The sequence below is a fragment of the Labrus mixtus genome, chromosome 4 (assembly GCF_963584025.1).
Source record: "Labrus mixtus chromosome 4, fLabMix1.1, whole genome shotgun sequence".
In the NCBI taxonomy this organism is placed as follows: domain Eukaryota; kingdom Metazoa; phylum Chordata; class Actinopteri; order Labriformes; family Labridae; genus Labrus; species Labrus mixtus.
The window spans coordinates 15,561,733-15,586,167 of NC_083615.1; the positions used below are offsets into that span (position 1 = coordinate 15,561,733).

At 40.8% G+C, this 24,435-nt stretch overlaps 1 protein-coding gene across 3 annotated transcripts in view; it reads left to right on the forward strand.

The window, feature by feature from the left end:
* Positions 1-24,044, forward strand: part of LOC132972882 (alpha-1,3-mannosyl-glycoprotein 4-beta-N-acetylglucosaminyltransferase C-like) — a 49,154-nt gene extending 25,110 nt beyond the window's left edge. For all 3 annotated transcript variants that reach the window (XM_061036016.1, XM_061036017.1, XM_061036018.1), the window contains exons 3-5: positions 22,141-22,280; positions 22,377-22,524; positions 22,627-24,044. In XM_061036016.1, the coding sequence (XP_060891999.1) occupies positions 22,164-22,280; positions 22,377-22,524; positions 22,627-23,795 (1,434 nt within the window). In that variant the 5' untranslated portion in view covers positions 22,141-22,163 and the 3' untranslated portion in view covers positions 23,796-24,044. The remainder of the gene's footprint in view (positions 1-22,140; positions 22,281-22,376; positions 22,525-22,626) is intronic.
* The last annotated feature ends 391 nt before the right edge of the window (positions 24,045-24,435 follow it).

The following is a 24,435-nucleotide window of genomic DNA, read 5'->3' on the forward strand; positions in this document are numbered from 1 at the left end:
TCCAGTAGAATCTGGTGGACGGTAGTGATGAGAAAGTTATTTACATTGTACATGGCGCCCACCTGCTGCTCTCTCACCTGAGATTCAGGCGAGTGAGTGTGGGGAGTCTGCAACTTTCCAATAGCTCTCTAAGCTTCTTTAGTTCAGTTGACTGAATTAAATATAAGAAGAAAAAAAACAAATCAGAAGGAGATAAAACCATGAACAGAATAATAATAATTAAAGAAAGGCTAGACATTATATACTAATAAGAAGAGTCAGGCTCAGTTTGAATTGAATGCCATCGAGAAGAGGTGGCTCTTCAGCAAAAATGTAGAGCGACTGAGCAGGTCTTTAATAAAGAGGTCGATTTTCATAGCTCAGGAGCAGCCACCACAAAAGCTCGATCCTCTTCATTTTGAAGTGTAGAACTTAAGACCTCAAGGATATTGGTCGACCTAAATGCTCTAACTGGAATATACCACAGTATTACAGGAGATCAGTGAAATTAAAAGAAAATCTTAAAACCAACCCTGAAATGGACAAGAAGTCAATGAAGAGAGGACAAAAATAGTAAATGTAATGTTGTCAACCAGTTAGCAGATGTGCAACAGCATTTTGCTCAAGGAGAAGACGCAGAGATGACCATTTTAAACCCACATACAGAGAGCTGCAGTTGTCAAAGTGGGGTGTAATGAAGGCATCGATTACTAGATAAAAAATGGGTGCTGATTGTTAAGCGTGATAACTTCCTGTTGGCAAACACCTCGCTTCCCCCCATCCCCACCCTAATATGGTCCCTTTTGACTCCAGAGTAAAGAACGAATTCCAGGCTTGATTTATGCAGTCAAGAAAGTGATGGGTGACATCACGGCTGTAACATCCAGTACTTATCCAGACTCTGTCCTGTACATGTACCTCTAGAAATAGTGCCAAAGAGACTATGCCTTTTATACTGTTTCTCACTGGATTTCCCTTGTTCCTGCAGACTGAGAGAAAGTGATGGGCTCTGAGAATACTTAATGACGTCTGAGTTTCGCTCTCAGGCAGTTTCATTTCAGATGTGAAATCTCAGTTCCCCCCCTGAGGGCGGATCGCACACATTTTGCATTTATGCGGCGCACATTGTCATGCGTCCAGAGTGACAAATCGCACGTGTCTCACCTTGGGGCATTGTTGACTTCTCACAGGAGGGCTGTTTGTTATTGGAAATGTGCTTCAGACGAGCCTGACACTTCCCCGCTCCCTCCCCCTCAGGTGCTTTCTTGCTGATAGAATTTTATTATTGGCAAGTCCTGGGTGATATCATATCCCTTCGTCCTATTGCCCCCGTAGCGAGTGAAACGCAATAACAGGAGAATTGATTATACGTGGACCACAGAGCAGCACTCAGAAAATGTGTTTACTGTAGTCTCCTTCTTGGACTAAATGCCAAGAATCCTCTCTCAGCAGACGATCCTCTGCATGATGAATGATTAACGAGGTCTCCATCACTGGCCTCAAAAACACATTTCAATCCAGGTACATCAGCAGTGTGTCAATCCTTCAGCAGAGAGAAGCTTTAGATCAAAGACTGGGGACTAGAAGTAGAAGGTTGCCAGCTTAAAGGAAGAGTCAGGAGTGCATGCCCACTCCAGGATATAGTGTTTACATTTACTACATTTACTTACACTGCAGGCTACCTGAGAATGTTGCTTTTGTTGTACTGGAAAAGCTGATAACTTACCAAGCTAGCACAAGCTAACCATCTGTGCTTGGCACCTGCCTGTCGGACATGTTGAAGCCGCGAGTTGAAGCTAAGACAAAGTTCAACCTCGTTTTTTAAAGAGCTTTATCCGCTAGGCATTTAACCTAACTAGGGCGTATCCATATAGTGTATCCACTCCCAAACTCGCCTGCGAACAGTCCTTGGCCGGGGAAAACACATCCACTTTGAGAACCACTCCCATAAATAAATACGGGCAGGGGACAGGGTCTCTGCAGACACCGTCCCCCACCACACATGTATGGAGGCCCAGAAGTGAGGCTATATTTAAATGGCCACACCAACAAGGAAAATAAATATGTAGCCGATATTAGCAGCCACGTTTCACAACCTCTCTTCCTGCAGGACTCAGGACTGTGGATTAACATCTGGGTTACTTTTTACCAAGAAACAAAGGAACTGATCAATGACTTAAGTCTCCCTCTCAGACAGGATATTATAAACATTTACAACGCCTGGAGTAAACAACCAAGCGGAAACAGAACACTCTGCTATCTACGAATTGACCCCAAAGACATGAACTATGAGCGAAACCAGTCTCTGCAAAGTCGTAAAAATTGACCATCTGTTGAACTACTGCTGAAGAACTGAATTAAACCACAGCGTTAAATTCTGCATCAAATGAACATTTATGTCTTTCTTCATCTAGATATTTGTAATTGTCACATTAAATGTATTGCAATCATCTTTTTAAACTCAAAATCTGATTTTCAGAATAGTAGAGTTATAATAGTTTTAATAGGAATTTGACGTGGAGCGTCAGTGTTGCCATCTAGTGTTAGAATTTCCATGAATACGTAACCTTCATAATTATACATTTAAACGTGTTATAAAGCATACTCTTTGATATTAGCTATAGAAGGTGTTATTTAAAGACACCAATTTCTTTTCCTACTTTATTAATATGTCTTATTGAGAATGTTGACTGTATAACATGGTTTTGTTCACCTACAGGCTGGGATTAACTGAGGATGTTCCCAGGTGGTGTGATTTTCATCTCAACATGAATCTGATAGAAATGTTTGTCTAAATGTGACGTGAACCTACATCAACGTGGATCTGATAGAAATAATATCAAAATGAATGTATGGTGACGTGTATGTTTAGATTCTTATTCTTAATCTTATTGAGTAAACTCATTAAACAATTGTCCTCCGGTCAGAATGGGAGCAACCCGTGGGCGGCCCCCCTCCTCTCCTGCAGGGCTGCCTCCTTTTCCTGAAGCTGATAAGAGTTCACACTCAGCTCAGATCTGTAGTTTTTTTGAGGTTTTTAGTTAAAGTTTTAGAGCTTCTTGCTCTTGCTCGCTTCTCTTCGGACTTCAGTCCGAATCACTTCTTTTAAGTTTGTGAAGTAGAGATGACTCTCTGCCGAACTTTTATTTTCAACGCACATTTTTTGGAAACATCAATTCTTTCTTCTCAAAGTCTTTGCTCTTCAATTTTGAATGCCAATTCCTGAGTTTGGATTCATCGAGATGGCCATCAGGTTAATCTGAATTGGAAATCGACGTATCAAAAGACTCTTTGATATTTTTCCTGTTGGATCCTCTTGGAGCTTCTGAGACGACGGCTGAACCGACGTACAATCTCCATCCCAGCTGCACACTCCGACCAAGTTGTTAAAGCATCTAATCTGGCCCGTGGACCTCTCTGGGCCTGAAAAGAACCACTTGCCGGAGACTGAAACGCGGGACCAGCCGGCGGAGTTCAGTCGAACACATCTCACCGTAAGCGTACTGGTTGCTGGTGTTGGAAGATTAAGTCTTGAGTCGTGTCTATTCAGAGCCCTCCTTTAAATCTAAATAGAATCCTAAAATTTCTTTATCAACTTTTTCCCTTTTTGAGCATTTTCTGATTAAGTCATTCAAACAATACCGCGTCTTATCTCATTACTAAATATATAATGTCACCATACGTTATAATTGCATTATCCTGATCATAATAATCATATTCTTTATCTGTTTCATCTATACCTTATTGTTTACCCGTTTTATATTAAATTTTACACATAAAATTCAGGACTCTGTCTGTGTGTTTTCTTGTTTAACATTTCCAGAACTTACTTCTTTCAAGATATGAAACTGACTGATTAATTAATTAACTTATACAGTTAAAGTTATTTTCTTCCTATAATGGGAAGTCGTGCCCCCTTTTAAATCTGAGGTTAAATAAAGATAGAATATCTTAATAAATTAATTACGCTACAAATATCATCATGACACAGGTAGCAGTGTGAAAGTGATTCTGACTAATCATAAGTATTCCTGATGGGTTGCTAGAAGGTCCTTAGCAACCAGAATTTTTATGGAACCCATATCTACCAAGGCGAAAAATATGTATCTCTAATATAATGCATATATGCATATTGTTCATGTCCCTGGCAGTTAGTGTTTATATTTGTGAATAATGTTTGACACTGGACACTGAATGAAAAATGAAAAATTATTTTTAAGAAAAGGATTTGAGTTCTTGCTCCTCTGCTTGGCTCAGTCCACACCAACTAACACTCACATGCCGTGTGTCTCTAACATATAAACAACTTTTACTGTCTGTCAGAGCACGCCAAGTGAAACCAGCACCTCTAAAACTTAATGGAGCTGAAACCTTTGTGAGAAACTGCAGAGGCAAATGTGACAAAATGCACCTAGCTCACACAGTTTATCTGTAGCCAGGATGTCGCTGCAAACAGCCAGCAGACTTTCCCTCAAATACAAGCCAGTTATCAAAGTCATCCGAGGCAATTACCGTTTCCAAGGTGACCATGTTTCTTAAAATGACCCCCTCACCAACACAACACCACCCACGTCCTGTCCACCACTTCTCATCCAAATCAGTCATTTTGCAGTTTTCAGCTCGGCTTTGACGTCACAAAAGAAAAGGCCCGAGTTAGTCATGGAGCCCCAACAGAAATCTGAACACTACATGATAATCAGACAAGCTGCTCAAATCCTGCCTCACATATACAAAGTGACACATGATGGCAGATACTGATTATTAAAGAACATTGTGCAGCGTTCAAAAAAGAACGTTCAGCCCTTAAAGCGACTGAAGCCTTCTAACAATTTCATTAAGGTCTTATATACATGTAAAGATTTGTATTATAACATAATACTAAGTCAATACACATTCAATTAGTTTCAATCCAATTTCAAAACACTGTCATTAAATGTCCAGAAAGCCTTTCTGATATTGGGTTAAATGGGCTTGGTTTACTCTCTTTTCACAGAGTCTTCATATAAATACAGAATCTGTAGGCCATATTTTTGTATCTGATGTGTTCTGGTATCTGTGTTTCAGCCACTTTTGTTTCAACAAGCTTTGGTAGTTTGTAGGAAAACTGTGAAGAGTAAAAGAGGCCGAACACGTTCCACCGTAACACATCAAACATTATCTACCTGATGTATGTTAAAATCTGAAAAATCTTAGAGTCACTTTTGATCAGGCGATGCTTTTTGATCAGCATGTTAATTCGCTTGCCTGTTCATGTTTCTCTTTCCTAAATTGAAATCTGTTGTCTCACAAGCTGGGCTCGAGATGCTAATTCATGCGTTTGTATCTTCCCTGCTTGACAATAGTAATTCCCTTTTCAGCTGCTTCAATAAGTCCTCCCTCGACCGTTTACAAATGAATCAAAATGTTGCTGCAAGATTGTTAACTAGGTCCAGCAGGTCCTCTCATAACACACCCATCTTGTTTTCTCTGCGTTGGTTTCCAATGAAGTTCAGTACACATTTTCAAATCCTTGTGTTTGTAGACTCCTGAATTTCTTCTGACTTGGCTCTACTTGTTGTCCGTCATGTCTGAATGAAAACAAAGGGTGATTGGGCCTTTGAATGTGTGGCTCAGTGCACATACACTCTGCAGCTTCTGATACTTTTGAAGACAGTTTGCGTGACTCTAAGGAGAGAAATGTTGATTAACCACCAGATTGAAATATCTTATTTATAATCAACTATTGGACAGACTGAGATAAAAAAAAATTGGACAGGCATGTATTGTCCCCAGAGGATGAGGCCTATCTAAATTTTGCCGTCCCCTGATCTTTCATCTAGTGCTGCCAGTAGCTAGAAATATAGCAGACTTCATAGGGCTGCTAACCTGAATTTTCTGAGCCACATTTAAAGAACACAGTTTGGAGTGAGAATAAGTAAATAAATCCTGCAGTAAGGTACAGCTCACCTAAATGTATGTTTGTAAGGCTTGCTCCCTCGTGTGCAAAAAACAAAGCTTTAAAGAAAAGGGGGCGGCAGTTTACTGTAGTTCAGTCTGTAGGGACTTGGGTCGCCGGTCCAAGTCCCAGTGCAGTCCGAGATGCCTTTTAGCAAGGCATCGAATCCCCCCTAAAAAACTTAATCTTGCTTGGTGAAACACAATTTAAGAGTTAACAAACATGGCCGACAACAAGCAGGAAAAAGTAATGATGGTGGTTTTTAGACTCCTGTCAATGTAGATCTCGTGTTGGGATGAATGAAGTTGGGCCTCCATTTCTGTTGTCCACCTAAGTTTATGCTTCACGTTTGCTGTCGTCGCCATGGTTGTTTGTTGTGCTTCCTGCTTCAGTCAGCTTGCTTCCTGATTGCCTATTGTTCCGTTCAGCATGAATATCCACAGTTTGCGTGCTCGGCTGTCTGTGTTCTCTCCAAACAACTGGATTCCTGATCGTAAATATTAAAAATGTTGAAATATTTATGTTTTAAAATTTGTGTGGCCCCAATTGTCTTCTAAACAAATCCCTCTTGACACACCTCACACCACAGGAACATCTGATCAGATAATCTTTGGATCCATGAGAAGATCCGGCCATTGCTGACTTTGGTCGGCAGAGGGGGAATTAGCCCCAGAATCAGCCAGACTTTCTTTTTACTCATAAAGGCTTTTTTTGCTTCATGTAAGATACCTCATCCTTCTGTTTATTTCCTTTTCATCAGATCAGTAAATGTGTATCATTCTGCGGGGTAAAGATCTAGTTTTTCGGTTTTGGAACAGAAACCGTGAGCTGCAGGTTGAATTGAAGTGGAGTTATATAAAACACTGTTGGGAGCTCAAAAATAAGCAGGTAAATGTTGGAGATTATTACTGTAAGCACTCATAAACCTTGAAGCAAAATCAACAAGCTGTTAGTACATTTTGCTCTCCTTCCCCTTAACAGCCACATCCCACTGGATCTGACTCCAACCTTTGAAGGCTCTTTATTAGAGCTCTGGCACACAGGCTCAGTGTAACAGAGGAATACGGTTACAGCTCTTGACAATTGTTATGGATTGCAGCTGTAAACTATGCTGGAAAAAAAGCATGTATTGAAAACTTGCAGCAGTTTTTCCTACCCGAATGATGCTTTTTACCCCACTAACATATACAAATCAGGCCCCTACAGTTGAACGTTTGTTTCATGGGGGTTTTCAAGTCTTGTTTTGATCGCTTTTTTCCCCCTGATATCAAACGTTAGAAGTGACGCTTGCATCATTGCCTCCCTGCTGCGCCTGCTTGTCTTCCCTCGGCTATAAAAGAAATCACTTTTGTCACAGAAAAAAAAAAAAAATCCTCTTTCCCCTTCTTCACTGAACTGTTACAGCTTTGTGTTGAGAGTGTAAATGAGAAAAGAAATACGACTCTCATCAATCTTTAAAAAGGATCCTACCAATGTGTTTGCAACTCTAAGCTCCTTGACTGTGACTCACAGATCCTTCTTTCTTACCATTCTGTATAGCCAATAGTACATACAGTTTCGGATTATTGATGTATTGCTTCTGTGATCACTAAATTGAATCAGCTTTTCTGACCATTCATGGGTACAAATTCAATTCAAACCTTTATTTATTCTCAAAAGGACACTGAGGCTTCCCTGATTTCCAATGCTGTCGAGATTACAAGCACAGTAAAATAAGCAAAACACAACAAACACTCAGAATCAGTGACAAAAACCACTGAGATAAATTAAAAACAGTTACAATTTGAAACAAAGTGGCTAGAAATCAAATGTCTAAACTCCGGAGGAGAGGGAAGAACTCCGATCCTTAGAGTTTGCTGGAGGGCGTTCCACGAGTTATGGGCATCAAAAGAAAATGCAGATTTACAGAGTGCAGTAAAAGCTCGAGGGACTTTAAGAATGAGCCAATCAGAAGAACGAGTCATGTAGGCACCCGTATTCCACTCCAACAGGTCTGTGATGTAAGGTGGAAGTATACCAATAACAGCAAGATATATAAAACCAGTGTTTGTTGCGCCTCTGACCCTCTCATACAGGTCACAGTGATGAGGGTCAAATCTATTATCAGTTATAAACCTGAGGGGCGGAGTGATAGACAGCGTCAAGAGGCTTTAGTGTTGAAGCTGCATCATGTCTATGGATGACATCGCCGTAATCCATCACTGATAAGAACACAGCGTCAACAATTATTTTTCTGCACAATAATAAATTATAATAAAATAAATAATAATAAAAAAGCCAACTTTGTGTCGCAACTTGGAGACAAGAGTTTTTTCATGAAACTCAAAAGTAAATTCCTGGGAATTATACCTATTCTACTGCTCTCAGTGTGCATACCTTTGATGGAACGAAGTGAAGCCAAAACACACTTACGATGGGCGTTGACATTTTGGGCATTTGGAGACAAAGTCTGTGGAGATCGGCTGGTGGAGCTGTAGTACTGACGTCCTGCCCCTTCCTCGTACAAAAACACACATTTAACTTGCAAGTAAAACAGAGAAGATCCCTCAGGTCAGCTGAGTCCCAGCGGAACAGACACTTGTGTCAGTTTTAACAGAACCTCACTGTTATAGAAAGTTCAACGATAACTTGGTCAATGTGCTTGGAAAGGAGCTATTTTTCCCTGAAATGGTAAATAGACTTGAGCTTGTACAGCGCTTTTCTAGTCTTCTGACTACTCAAAGCGCTTTTTAAACCCCAGGTCGCACCTACACATTCACACACTGGTAGCAGAAGATGCTGAGTTAAGTGTCTATCAGTATTATCTAATCCCATTCATACACATTCAGATGTTGCTGACGCAGCAGTAGGAGCTAAGGGGTTAGGTGTCTTGCCACATCGTGTGGCTGCAGGAGCTAGGGGTCGAGCCCCCGACCTTTCCGGTTTAGAGACGACAGACTCCACCACTGAGCCACATTGCTGCTTCTTCTCCAGTCTGCTGATCTGGTGCACACACAGCAGGAGCCTCATTTGTAAACAGAGCTGATGAATGAGGTCAAGCAGCTCAAAGACTTTTTTCCTTTTCAGGCGCGCTGTGCGCCGTGTGTTTGTTAACAGAGCTGTCAATCATGGCGTTAAACTCCTCTTCTAGCATCGAATAAGTTCTTAAAACTAAAGCTCTCAGAATGGTGAACAATCAGACTTAAAACAGCAAGATAAGAACTACTGCATGTTTGAGAAGAACTTATTGGACATGTATTTTAATTTTCTAGTTTGACCCACGTCCAAGCGGTTAACATGTTGGAGGCGGAGCTTATGACCTTCAGTATATTGCAGCCTGTCGTTTGAGGGAGTTCCTACGTTTTGGGCTTTTTTTGAGCTGTGTCCATCTTTTGAATCAGTCTACTGTATATACTCGGTGGGTTGGGGGGTTATTGTGCTCATCTACCAACTTTTCCCCCATTTGGCTTCGGTGTGCATGATTTGTGGTTTGTCAAAAACACACAACTCTACTGGTATTGTTCTTTAGAAAACACTCAACTCAGAGCAGCCTTCGCTTCAAAGGCCAAGTTTCACTCCTCTCTGCTCAGCGAGTCGCATAGTCTCTGCATGCTGACAACCAAACATGCAGCGTGGATGCATGAATATTTGGCAGAGGACGTGCAGCCGCGCCTGTTCCCATCCATTTTTAATGAGGTCTGCCCCTCTCGTCCAACAGCAGGAAGAGGGTATAACTGCTGGAGCCCGGAGTCTGAAAACTTGCACCCCCTCCCCTCCACCTTGATGAATAAGTAAACACATCGAACCAGGCAGAGAGGCAGTCAGTAAAACTCCCAGCTGGAAGCAGTCGGAAGACTTTGCTTTCTTTTGGAAGAAATGCTGTTTACTCGCTGATTCCACAGCTCGCTCTGAACTCTATTAAAATATTTCACTCTCAGTCTGGATCCATGCATCAACTTTAATTCCGGTCAGGAGATTGCATTTCAGGGCCTCAATCAAATTCACAGCCATCCTCTAGGATAGTGCACAAACTCCCTTCAGCCTTAAAATATGGCTGTTTAAACTGTTTTCTTGAAGTGTGTGTATTTTTTTTCAGTTTTGCTGAAAAACATGTGCTGCATTAATAATTTCAACCCTCTGAAAACTGGTTCAGGGTTCGACATTGTAGCTGATCGACTTGCCCTGACGCACGATTGAAAGACTCCTCAGCTGATTGCACGTTCCACTGTCCAGCTCGAACCAGTTAAAAGACGGGTTAAACCAGTTAAACGGTTTCATGTGATACTAGTGTTTTACCCACACACATGTCTTTGTTGAAAGGCAGACAGCTTCACTGCTGTCACTTCAGCGAGCGCTCACTGCACTCTTCAAAATGTTTTTGTCTTTTGACAAATCTGTAAAGTACAAATCTGGACAAGTAAGGTGAGTGTAGAAAAGATTATGCTGGAGTATTGTGTCTTGTTATTCATTACATTTGCGGCAGGAGGATCTTCAACATGAGTCTGGTTCTGCTCGATGTTTCTGCCACTATACCTTTGCTAAATGTTGCTTAGTGCTGGGTTCATGCTGGATTAATGTTGGGTCTAAATAATGAAATAAAGAGTAAGGTCTAGATCTGCTCTTTTGTGGTGTCTTGTTATGAATTGGTGCTATTCAAATAAGGACTGAGTGATTGATATTCTCTTCTGATGCGTGTGTATAAATCAGATCAGTTAATTTTCTTTATTTCGTGAGTAAATTATTTACTGTTATTTTACAAATCAAATGAATGTCCAAGCGATTACAGTGATTGGGCCATGCTGTTGTCAGCTATCATGACTCTATAGCTCCCCTTGAGCTAAACAAACCTTTATAGGATCTTTCATCTCTTTGTTTTAGGTTTTAAAGCTTTAAAATGTAGCCTCTTATTACATTAAATTCTGGGTTTGTATCTGTGTTTTATTATTCATACAGTTAGCTTAAATTATAAGCATCATTTAGATCTGCGGGTAGTTAGGGGGATGAATCATCTTTTTCTAAATCTGCTTTTAGTTTTAAGTGTTTAAACTCAGCTTCTGTTATCTACTTGACATAAGCATGTTGTTCAAAACATTTCTTCAATTTCTTCAGTTGTCATGGAGTGGATCCATTGTTATGTTTCAGTTGTTTTTCTGTGTGATCGTTTCAAAGGTCAAGGTCATGATGTCTCCAGGTGCTTTAACGGAATCTGTTGGACTACGTTTTTAAATTAAAATCAAACCATTCATAAAGCCTTGAATATGTTTTCATAGTGTGCAGTTATTGATGTGTAGATGATTCACATGTACATGTACATTTTTTTTATTTGTTGAGAGATTAATCCAATCGCGGTGACTGCAGTGTAAACACCGCTGTGAAAATAAAGATTCAAGGCTAAAGTCGCTCAGTGCTGTTCAGTTCAGCCAAATTAAATATATATTTTTAAAAGCTCATTCAAATCAAATCAGTGGAAAACTTTTAAATAAACAGAATAATAAAGTCCCATCAAGGACACAGGATCAATAAGTGTCCTGCCACACACACAAACATAAAGACCCTCCAGCCCAGCAGGGTCCATGTGGGTTCATAGACCGCCTGCATGTCAACAAACAAATGAACAACAGTGTTTACCAAATGGCTTTATTGTTCAACACACAGACTTTTCTAAGAGATTAATTGCATTTTTTTTGGTTTGAAAGCTTCATTATTATTCAGTGTTGCATATGGATTTGCTGTGACCGTAACATCTTTACATATTCATACAACAGGCAGCTTAGAAACGGTCGGGAAACGAGCCAAAGGCGGAGATGTGTTGGTGAGCAGACCGACGCTGAATTTCAAACACAAGCTTTTATGCTCTGGATGTAAAATCAGGCTCAGCGTGTTCTCAGCTAAATTAATGACATTTCTGTCTGTATATCTTCAGCCTGTCCGTTCACACTGCTGGTCAGATGTCCCTCTTCTCTTTCTGTACTGATAAAATGAGTTTCAGGGTTTTTATTTAACCTTTGGAAACAGCAGTTCAGGAATCTGTCTCACCACAATGTCCTTCAAGGGGATTGAGAGCTTTGTGTTTTATTGCATGCCCTCTATAAGAATATATAACGTAAACCGATATGAATCCTAATTCAGTAAAACCAGATTGTTGTTGAGTTTTTTTACTTTTGTGTCATGCCGATATTTGTTTAAATTCCTTATCCCTTATGGCTAACAATTCAAATCATCAAACCTGCTTATATTTAGAGACTTCTGAAATGCAGTAGACACTTAAGGATTTAACTAGACCAGGGATGGGCAACTTTGGTCACAGCAAGGGTCACATTCATTTAATTCTCACTGCCAGAGGGCCAAATTGTAGGATACAAAAACGATTACAGTCGGTTATGTCTCAAATTTAACTCAACATATACCAGTGATCAAATATGACTATGGACATATTTCTGGTTTTCAAGAATTCATGGCGGAGTTTGTCATGTTTTCTTTATGTTTCTAATTAATTGATATGTAAAAATTGACCTGAGGGCCACGTTGAGGGGTTGATGGGGGGCCCCATGTGGCCCACCCCTGAACTAGACCATAGACTGTATAAAACATGGATCTTGTCTCAGTGATGTCATCAGTTGGTTCCTGAAGAGACATTTTGAAGCCCAAGGAATGGCAGTCACCATTTTGGAAATGCTATATCCACCTTAGTTTTGATCGATTAACACAAACAGGCAAAGAGCTGGAGCTGAGGCGAGCCTTAATCTGATCATGACAAACAGCCTCAACGCGCCCAATCGTCAGTCAAGTCAGCCATACACACATTTATGCAAATGTATGCATAATGCTAATCCTTTATGAAATTAGAACTGATTAGTTATAAAGAATATTCACCCCTGTATGGTTTGTATTAATAAAGAAATGAGCTATATATACAGAAACTGTTTGTAGCAGGCTGTAAACATTTACTTCTGCTGTAAAAATGAACATATTAATACAGGTGATAATGAGACTTCAGGGGTGTTTACAGCCAGCTGGATCCTCGAGTACACTTTTTCAGCACTGCAGTTCACCGCTTGAATCACACACGGTGATGTTGTTAGCTAAATTATATATTAAGTCAGTGTGTGGACAGCTGTTTCAGGGCTGCAAGTTTGGCATATTGGTTATCACCATCTAGTTGTCATTTTGGAGCCAGAAGTGACTGTGTTTGGACAAAAGTTTGAAATAAGAGGATCAGTGTCTTGAAAAAGCAACTTTATAGCTCAATAGACCACAAATGCTTTTTTTAGACCCACCTGTAAACATCTTTATTTCTGCTTTGAAATTGATGCCCTTTAACATGGGGCATTATGGGGATTGACTCACTGTTGGAGCCAGCCTCAGGTGGCCTTTTGAGGAACTGCACTTCAAGGTTGCACATTATTTCCAAGCCGTGGAGGTTACTGCTTGGACAACATACTTGCATACACACAATGAAATGGTTAACATGCTTAAGGATTTTTATGTGAAGTGTGAAGCTTACAAACATTTTAGACATAAAGCTAAGTCTCAGAGATGTTTTTAGTTTTGTAGGTAGTGGGCATAAACATTTGACCTAATTATCACGCTAAAAGACAAATTAAGATTTTGTAAATTACATTTTTGACCTGCTGGTTGAGCTGGAGACTAATCAGAGAATAGCTAAGTTAGGAGGATTTGTCTGCAGGGAATCCATGAATGTTTTTTCTCCCAAAAATGTCATGACAGTCCAGCTTTAAGTTGCTGACAAGATATTTGAAACAGCCCTCCTTAGAGACATGTGACAAGCAGGTTGTCTAAAGTGCTCTTCAGAATATCTCACATTAAAAAGGATTTTAAAAAATCAAAGACTAACTTCACAGCATTAATGTACTAAAGACAGTTTGGAGCTCCAAGCTACAATGTGAATCTTTCTTTTCTGCCTTTGAGATGCTTCCTGCACCATAACCTGTGATCAAATTACCAGACAAAAGTGTCAATTTGTCATAATTATGCTATGATATCAAGCTGGAAACGCAGTTTTCTTGTGACAAATAGTGTTTTTATCCCGAGAAAACAAACGTTTTATCTTGAGTAAACAAAATAATTAACTTAGGATCTCAAGATAAGGGCATCATAGAATTGCAACACATCATTGCTGTACTCAGAACAGTTCAAATATATCACTGCTGCATTATTCAGATAAACCTTTTACATTATAATTCTATTGTTTACAGTATCACATCTCTTTAATCAATTATCTCGGCTGCCTTCAAAGTGCAGATGCTCGGTGTTTGTGATTAAAGGAGTCTTTAGCCCTAAGCAGAAGATAATTCTCTATTTTTGAAGTGTGCTACTTGAGAGCAGGAGGCCTGCACTACATGTAAATTGCATCTGGAGTGTATTTACCTTTCAGGTCAAAGATGAACATGAAAGGCTTTAGCAGTCCCAGCGGTGGCTGCCGTAATGAGGATGGGCTCTCCTCAGCAGTCAGTGCATTGACCCACATTAGCTCACTGCCCGAGGCCCGCCGAGGCAGGATGGAGATGAAGAATAATAGCGGGATAAAGTGTCTAAGACGCCCATTGTATATTAAATTATATTCACAGAGTTCCACAAGACTCTGTGAAGTTCATAAACTAGAGGGGATTTAAAAAAATAAAGATATTAAAAGCTCTTGGCACAGATTCCCCAGCACATCTCAGCACTCTGAAACCAAACTGTAAGAATACTCCTGCAGGGGCATTATCGTTATTATTGTTCAGGCTGCAGCGGACCGCCAGTTTAAAAGACACTTGCAGGAACGTCACTTGTTCAATCTGCTTTTATTTATGCAAGGTCACTGACAGAATTACCTCAACCCAGGTTTGTTTACAAAAAGAAAGAGGAGCCAAAATGTAGACACAAAGATGAAATGTACTGCACTCTTCACACATCCTTCCAATTAGCGATGTATTTAAGCTGCAAGGTGTCTGGTCTCTCTCCCTCTGCTCTTTCATTGCCAGCTCTCACCTGCACCAGTACTCTACCTCAGCCAAACCATCACCTTAGCATCCATCTGTAGGCTCTGACTGGGAGGTTTAAGATATCCCATCACTCCTTAAATTTCTGCACTCATAATAAATCCGCAAGGGGTGATGAGGTTGGAGCCTAGACGCCACACTCAAACTATGTTCTATGCAAAAACAAATAAAAACAGACAACAAAAAGCAACCCACTTAGATAAAACAAAGAAGTGGATGGAAAAACCTTACGACCACCTGACGGCCAAAGTGGCCAGCAATATCTAAGGAAAATAATATGAGCGGATCCAAACACAATTAGATGTAAGTACAGCTGTAGACGGTGACAGTTTTAGTGATAACAGCAACAATCCTTATTGAAGTAAGAAGAAAGAACTTCCTTCAACAAATGAAATTGATCTAATATGAAGGGATTCCAGTCAGCAGGAGCTTTAAACCTAAAAGCTTTTTTACCAATCGTTTTACAAAACATGTGAAACTATAAAATAAATCTGACTGGAATACCTCTTGTGATGGTTTGAGGTGAAGGGTACAGAGTGCTGGTTTAGATAAGGTGAACAGTTGAAGTGGATACATTTAAAAATAAATTGGATCCAGAGCATCTGTCGCCTCAGACTAAGAGATGGCCCTTTTAGTGCATCGTACATTGAACAATGATGAGTTGTAAAAAAAAAAAGAACAACCAAGGACAAATCTGCAGAACCTTTCATAAGCTGTGTTCAGATGAGCGAGGTCGGATTCAGATGCATTGTGATAAATAACATCACTGTAGTCTGGAATTGAAATGTGAACGTTGAGAGTAAAACAGTTACCAGGTTGATGGAAAACATCGACTTTAGGTAAGACATAATCAATATGTGATCTGAAAGACGGTTAAGGATCAAGCCAAACACAAAGATGTTTAATATTATTCTAATAATAATGATAGAAGAGGAACCAAACAGGGGGAGCACGTCTTGTCTCAGAGGGTTTTTTTTCTTGTGCTATAACAACCTGCTAACTGTACATTATCACACTTATAACACAGCTACAGAAATCATTAAGTTAACACAGAATATTTTACCATGATGATGGTATTGATCTAAAAATAATTTCATTTTCTTTCAATAAAAACAGTCTGTTTCACCAAGCTGTTATCACTCACATTAAACTGAACGTTGTCCCTGAGGAGTAAGTGAGTCATGGTGAACAGAAGAAGAAGATTTACTTTATTAATCCCGCGAGGGGAAATTCAATTTGACACTCTGTTGTTGAACATGCTACACACACATAGGCTGAAATACACACACATGCACAACTGTGCATTTTAAAAGCACTTCACATCCTTAGTGTATCACATCCTTAATTTTATTAAACCTTAGTTTATAGAGCAATTTTTTAAAAATCAAGTTCCAAAGTGCTTTACAAGGACGGCAATAATTATGTGAAAACAGACAGGTCATAGGATAATAAGCAAGGCAAAGGTTAAGAAACAACAAATATTTTGGGGCGCTGGTGGCACAGTGGTTACTGTATGGAGGCCATGTACTGTATAGAGACTGTAGTCCTCCAAGTGGGTGGCCCAGGTTCAAATCCAACCAGTGGCTCCTTTCCCACATGTAATTCCCCATTCGCTCTCTCTCCCTGATTTCTGACTCTATCCACTGTCCTATCTCTACAATAAAGGCACAAAATGGCCAAAAATAAATCTTAAAAAAAAAAGAAGAAATAACAAACATTTTAAGACATAACTAAAATGTTCTTCACTGTATTGAATAAAATATATTCAACCCCTTACAGCTGTTTGTAGGACTAATATCTATTCAGATATGCAGCCACAAGATGATTTCATTCTAATTTCGTTGTGGTATTTGAGACCAAACTAAAAATTTTCTTCGGTTTGTAAAGCATGTTGGTTCTTCAGAAAGTGTTTCTGAGTGGGCGGGTCCGTCTTTCTTCCCCTTCGTGGTGGCAGGGCTTCCAGCTGGAGAGGGAGGGGTTAAGAAAAAACATGTTTGAGCCTCAGAGTGAAACATAAACAAGCTGATGGAAGCGCCATCCCGTCAGTGTGAACACAGAGCTGAGAACAACAAACCCAGACAGAGTTTGACTTGAAAATGTTCACTATTATACCTTTTTTTTTTTAAAAACATTTATCTTTAGGCTTTTTGTGCCTTTATTGGAGAGATAGGACAGGATAGAGTTGGAAATCAAGGAGAGAGAGAGGGAGAGAGTGTGGAATGACATGCGGGAAAGGAGCCACAGGTCAGCCTCCGTACATGGGGCAGGTGAACTAACCACTGTGTCACCGAGGCGGCACCCTGCATGTTATACCTTTAAACTTGTTCATGTAAACATCTTTTTAGATCATAAACTTTAAACACTGTAACATAATCACTCCACCAGCTGTACACTTCAATGAACGACCTTCCCTCGGTGTGTTTTGGTTTTGGCGTTCTCATCTCAATAAGCATTTAAAGCCTTCCTCTTTTCCTCGGCTTACCCAACACGCTCTCCACTGCTTAAGGGCGCTCTGTGCAGGAAAATGCGGCAGAATGAGTTTTTCAGATGGATTACTGTACCGAGCTCACAGCAGGTGAGGGGTGTGAAAACAGTCGCCACATGGCCAACCTGAGGAAAAGGCGTTAACCACATTTAATCATCCGTGTTCATCAAGTCAGTGATGTGAGCCAGCTGTCATGTAGATACATCACTGTGGAGCCTCTCAGCACCGTGTCTCTGCAGCAACATGTATCCCATCCATCTTGTTTATTGCTTCATTTATTCAGGGACGGTGTTTTGCTGAGACAGCAGACAGCATTTCAGCATTTTATAAAACGTTCCCGCCGGAGAGCCTCCCAGTACAACCAGCTCAGTCTTCATACTGGTAGAGCTGCTGCTGGGGCGGATGGGGGTGATGAGTGCCTTGCTGAAGGGCACCTTGATGGAAGAGTTGGAATTTAAAGCATTGCTGCTATTTATTTTTTAATGTTCAGACTTTCAAGGGTGGTGTAGTTATTGACTCTTAAAACTTGTATTGTGGTCAAGACCACACCAACAGAGGCCAAGACTTACCCGAGACCAGAGTGCTCTGAAAACAAGACCAAGACGTTTAGGGATTGAGACCAAGACAAGACCAAGACCATAAGTATCACAGAAAAATCCTCATCTTGGGTGCAATGGGCGTGTCACTCACTTAGACCGTAACACCAGGAATGTTGTGGCTGTAACCTGGGGATTCAAATGAAATTGTTAATTAATTTGAAGTTATTCCTTCTTTTGGCAGTGTGTGTTTTCCCTCGATTCATGTGAATGACTTGGAAGAATTGCCTTTCAGTGGTGGTCTTGACCGGTCTTGATTTCAAATCCAGTCTGAGACCGAGAGAAGGCCGAGTGAAAATGCTTTTGATTCCGAGACCGAGACATTCAAAAGTCGAGACCCACTTGAGACCAAGACCGATTTTGAGCTCTACAACACTACTTTAAACCCTCCACTAAAAAGTTATCAGGTGGTAAGAACCCGGGAAAATTCAAGTTGAAGACAAACAGCAGGGGTAAAAAAGGCCCTTTCAGCTGTGGTAATTAAAGGAGAGTGTTTCTGCTGGCTGTGGTTTACTTGAACTTCTTAAATTTTCTAAACATTTCTCGTCAAATTATACTTTTTCAGACTGTTAATTTGAATTTTAGTATGTTGAAAAATCCACAAATGTACAGAATCACAGCAGCTAAAGACATGTTCTATCACAGCTGTGGTTTCTGCTGCATCGTGCTGCCCTTGCTTCTGAGGTGGGATGAAAACATCCACACCAGATGATCCTGCAAAAGATGATGTTGTTTTTTCCAAAAGCTTTTAAAGCAGCTCTCCGCTCATTTAACACTCGAGGACCACTTCACTCATCACAAGTAGAGCTATCAGCTTCTGAGAATAGTCGGAGGAGCTTTCAAAAAGTTTGCAAAATATCCCTGATGAAAATGTCGTGGTTATCTTTGAAGTACTTCACTGCCATTGTGTGAGGAAAGCTTTGTTGCTTTAGTTTCATGGAAAATGAAAAGAAGCTTTGTTATAAGTTGTCATGTCGTGGGCTCCACTTTGTGCATTTTCATGTGTTACATTTCTTTCAAATCTAGTGAACAGATCAACTTTGGTATCTTTTTACCATTTTTTATATTTCCTGACAGATGTCCAGGGTCTTTTCGGGGTGGGCCCGTGTTAATTCAAGTTGAAGACAAACAGCAGGAGTAAAAAATGGCCCTCTCAGCTGTGGTATTAAAGGAGTGTGTTACTGCTGGCGGTGGTCTTAATGTGCAATTAAAGAAAGAAGTAGCACCCAATTGAACTGAACGTCCTGCAGTACTCCAGTTTCATGATGATGTTAGCTTAAAGCACAATTTGTCCTCCAGCTGATGATGAATTGTAGATTAAAGTAGAATGACTTGACTGATAAATGACTTTTCTGAGTATTAAATTCACCTTTATTCACTTACTTTTTTCCAGAAGATTTCCCTGTAATGCACACTTGTTCTAATGTTAAAGTCCTGCTTTAATTCCTCTTTTTCTGTGCAGTGTGTATTCATAAAACAAAAAAGATTAGTGGACAGAACAAGGCTCTCGTTCCCTCTTCTGGAGAGAGTATTATTAATGTGCACGAGTCACGATAAGTGCTCCTATAGGACGTATAACACTTTTTAAGTGCTGAAACTCATTTGTATTCTCCTCTACCTGTTATTATTTTACTGGCTCTAATCTAAAATGACTCCAGTCGTAGAAATGAGCTCACCCCGGCACACACGCTGATCATTTGCTGAGGGAAGAAAAAAACAACAACTTGGCAGAGAAGCATTGTAAACAAAAGCAAATAGAGCCAACAAACGGTGCTTATTTATTCATAGACGTACCTTCATTTCCATATAAATATACGTGACCTATGGGAGGCTTGTTTGTTGTTTACATTCACTCTGAGAAGGCAAACAAAAATCTAATTTCTTAGCCATATTTTCCCGCAGAGAAGGCATGTGGCCATTATTTCGCCTTGTTAGATATTCTTTCATCGCCTCAATATCTGATTTCGCCGGCTGCCGTCTCGGATAATGGAGTTTGTGTGTGCGCAGAGGAGCCTTCTTTGTGAGGACTTTCATAATATTGACTCACAGCTGTCATTGAGTTTCCACTTACTCTCGCTGCTGCGTCTCTCAGGTGCCACCGTGGAGCTTTTTGTTTTTTTTTCCCTGTGATAGAAAACACAAAATGGCTCACTTCTCTGGCAGATGGCAGATGTTTTCTTCCCCCTAAAATGGAACTCGAGCAATGAATAACACAATGAATAATAAGTTGTTTATCGAAGTTATTGGGCCCAGCGGCTGGTGTACGAGCCTGTGCAGAGATTGTCTTTGTCACAGGGGAGCTCTGCGGCTTCTCACATCGACGGCAGCGCTCTTGTGTTACGCAACATCAAAATTAGGGATAGTGCCATGGGACCAGTCATTCTTTTAGATGAGGAGCCAAATAGGACAGAAAGTGAGAAGAGTAATTCTTTTTTTTTATTCTGAAAAACTGTCAACAGTACGAGTAAATATCACCCTGAACAGAGCTGAGAGCGTTTGTTCTGGATCAAAGGGAAGCCAGTTGTGTTTATTGAGTTTTACGTCATCTGGCGTGAACAGATGACTGACGTTGCCCCTTGTGTAAAGTTAGATCAGCTTCCAAACTGATCCCTTTTCTTAGATCTATCCACTTAATCAAATGATAAACCTTGAGATCAGTAGTCCGTATGTCTGTATCAGTGCCACAGGCCACATCTGTCATCTCCAGTTTCTCATTAAAGATGGATTTCATCCAGCGTTATGATTGAGACCTGAGGGCTGCAACTAATGAGTAATGTAATTAAAGCAGCGCAAATCAATATTCTTATATTAATGGCCTTTTTTTGTTTGAATAATCTATCAGTGCTGAATTTACTGGAGTAACAGATTCCTCAGAGCATGCTATACTGACCAAGAAAGCTCTTCTTCTTCTTCTGCTCTCAGAGCTCTGTCTGAAATGTCCATACTGCACGTTTCCATGGAGCAATCTATGACGGCAGCCGAAGCCTCGACCTTGCTCTATTCATCCTATTCACTTGGTGGCCATTTTTCTCTGACATTATGCTCAGAGTGGGAAGTTAAAATGGGGGTATGATGTCATATTGATGTGTTTCAGGTGGTTAGTCGCAGAGATCTCCATCCATCTGTTGTTTATAGGGTTAACACATAGGGGTCGTGGGGGGCTGGAGCTAATCACAGCTGTAATTGAGCAACTTGGACAGGTTGCCAGTCAATCACAGAGTTAAGCAATAAAGACAACAAGTAATTCTGACAGTCACAGGCACGTTAGAGTCATCAGTTAACCTATTGAACATGTATTTTGGGCTGTAGGAGGAAGCCGTAGAGAGCCCACGCATGAACAGGGGTAACATGCAAACTACACATAGAAAGGCCCACAACGGGTGGGATTCAAACCAGGATCTTTGTTGAGGCGTTGGAGCTACTCGCTGTTCCATTAGCCACTGCGCCATCATGCAGTCCCTGTAGGATATCTGACAAATCTTTATCTTTTCATGGCTTCCTGACGGACCATAAACTGGAAAACAGGCTGTGTAAGGGTTGAAAAACAGCAATAAATCAGCATCAAATCTCATATAAACCAATTCGGGTTGACTTGGATGTAACAGTTTATGCTTTATGATGTATTGGACAGAATGAGACATTTATTTGCATTATTGAACCCCGATCATAAACTAAAATAAACAGATTGAAGACTCTGTTGAAAAAGAGTATCAGACATTTGTTTGTTGCAACGCCGGAAATAGTTCCACAGCTCACATCTCAGTGGCGACTGCTTTGGACAATATAGGGTTTGTTTTAAAATAGTCACCACAACTATTGACTAGGAATCCACTGAAAGCTAAAATGTCTTATAATGTAACATGATACGAACAGAAAGGTGTGAATTCCAAAGTAGCTTGACTTTGGTTGAGAGTTGCTAGCAGTAGCTGCTGTATAACAGTATCAGTTGTCTTTTCAGTGATGCAGTTAAAAACTGAGAGGCAGTGAAATAATTGTCCGATGCCTGATATGTATGTGTCATATGTTCTAGAAAGACTCAAGTGCAAAACAGCACAGGACCTTCCCAACTTCAGCTTGACTTTAGAGAGCACTAGTTGCCGTGGGAATATTTATTTGTGAATATTTATGTCTTACTCTGTTCTTTTCTTGTTTGTTTCTCTGCAGTGAGAGACGTGATCTTAAGGCTGATGTGGAAGTCTGTGGATAAGATGAGGTGTTTCAGGAAACGCTCCATGCTGCCCTTCCTCGGCTTCCTCATCACCCTGCTCTTCTTCAACCTCTACATGGATGACGGATATGTGCTGGTGAGGCCTTCTCAACTTTGACAGGTTGATGCTTTGTGAGGATGCACTTGGAATAATCAATATATACTCCCTGGGCTTTTGTATCTGTGATTTCAGGAGGCAGAGAAGAGACAGCTGGGAGAGTCGCTGATGCATCCTGCAAACTCTGACAGATACGTCCACACACTCAGAGATCTGTCCAATTTCTCAGGGACTATAAATGTGACATATCGCTACCTTGCAGGAATCCCTTTGCCACGCAAAAGTATGCATTTCTACTTAGCTAATACTATTGTATTGTTGTTTTTTTTACATAATTTATCACAAAAAATAAATATTAAAGTTCTTTTTCCTTTTCTGCTCACAGAGTATCTTACTATTGGTTTGTCATCTGTCAAGAGGAAGAAGGGGAATTACCTTCTAGAGACGATCAAATCCATCTTTGATCAGTCCAGTTACGAGGAACTCAAAGAGATTGTGGTTGTGGTCCACCTGGCAGACTTTGACCTGGTGTGGTGTGAAAACCTGGTGCAGGAAATCACCAGAAAGTTTGCTCATCACATCATAGCGGGACGCCTTCTGGTGATTCACACTCCAGAGGAGTATTATCCGTCTCTGGACGGGTTAAAAAGGAACTACAACGACCCGGAGGACAGGGTTCGTTTCCGCTCCAAGCAGAACGTGGACTACGCTTTCCTCCTGAACTTCTGCACAAACCTCTCTCACTTCTACATGATGTTAGAGGACGACGTGCGCTGCTCCAGGAACTTCCTGACGGCGCTGAAGAAGGTGATCACCTCCAGAGACGGCTCCTACTGGGTGATGCTGGAGTTCTCCAAGCTGGGCTACATCGGGAAGCTGTACCACTCCAGAGACCTTCCTCGTCTGGCTCACTTCCTCCTCATGTTCTACCAGGAGATGCCCTGCGACTGGCTCCTCATCCACTTCAGGGGTCTGCTGGCTCAGAAGGACGTGATCCGCTTTAAGCCCTCGTTGTTCCAGCACATGGGCTACTACTCCTCTTACAAAGGAGCCGAGAACAAACTGAAGGACGACGACTTTGAAGAAGACTCCATCGACATTCCTGACAACCCTCCTGCCAGCCTTTACACAAACATCAACGTCTTTGAGAACTATGACGCCACAAAGGCTTACAGCAGCATCGTTGATGAGTACTTTTGGGGGAAGCCTCCGTGCACAGGAGACTTCTTTGTCATAATCTTTAATAAGTCGACTAAAATCAGCAGAATAAAGATTGTGACGGGCACAGAGGACAGACAGAACGATATTCTCCACCATGGAGCTGTGGAAGTGGGGCAGAAGTCTGTGGAAACTAAACAGGGGCGGCAGTGTTCATCTTACATCACGTTAGGAGAGTTTAAAGGTGGAAGTATTGAGGTTACCAACGTGGACCACAAGATAGGCTTTGACATCGAGTGTGTTCGAATCGTTGTGACAGCCAATCAGAAAGAATGGCTCATCATAAGAACTATCAGCTTATGGACCACACAGCCCGTCAGTCAGTTTAAGAAGTAAACATCTGAGGTTTTTAACGGATCTGCTCTATGTACAGTATTTATTCTGGATGCTATAAGTTCATTTTGAACTGCCTCTGGGTCATGTGTGTGTTTCTGGGATTCAAAGCAATCCATATTTTCTTGGGTTGTTTGGGGATCTATGCTGTAAGATTGAAATGTGACGTATTAAAATGACAGTATGGAGTCTTTATACTCATGTTCATTTTCCTAAACTGAGAATGTGTACATTATAAAATATGAAATTGTTCATACTTGGCTGATTTCTTGTTCTGTTTTTTTAGTCAGAGCACCTTAAAGAGGAATCACACACACAAGCTTTACCCGACACACTATATTCCTAATTGGCTGGTTTTCATTTTTACTTTATTTTATTAATTTTTCATATACCTTACTTATCCTGCAAGGGGAAATTACTTTTACACTGTGTTGTTGAGTCATGCTGCACACACATGCACAAACAGGATCCTCTGATGGAGAGATGTCAGAGTGAGGGGGCTGCACATTAAGGAGCGCCCGAGCTGTTTGGGGCACCTCTCCAATTCCATCCTTGGTCTGCATCGGGACTTGAGCAATTCCCAACCCAAGTCCCTACAGACCGAGCTACTGCCACCCCCGATATTTATAACTTGATATGATTC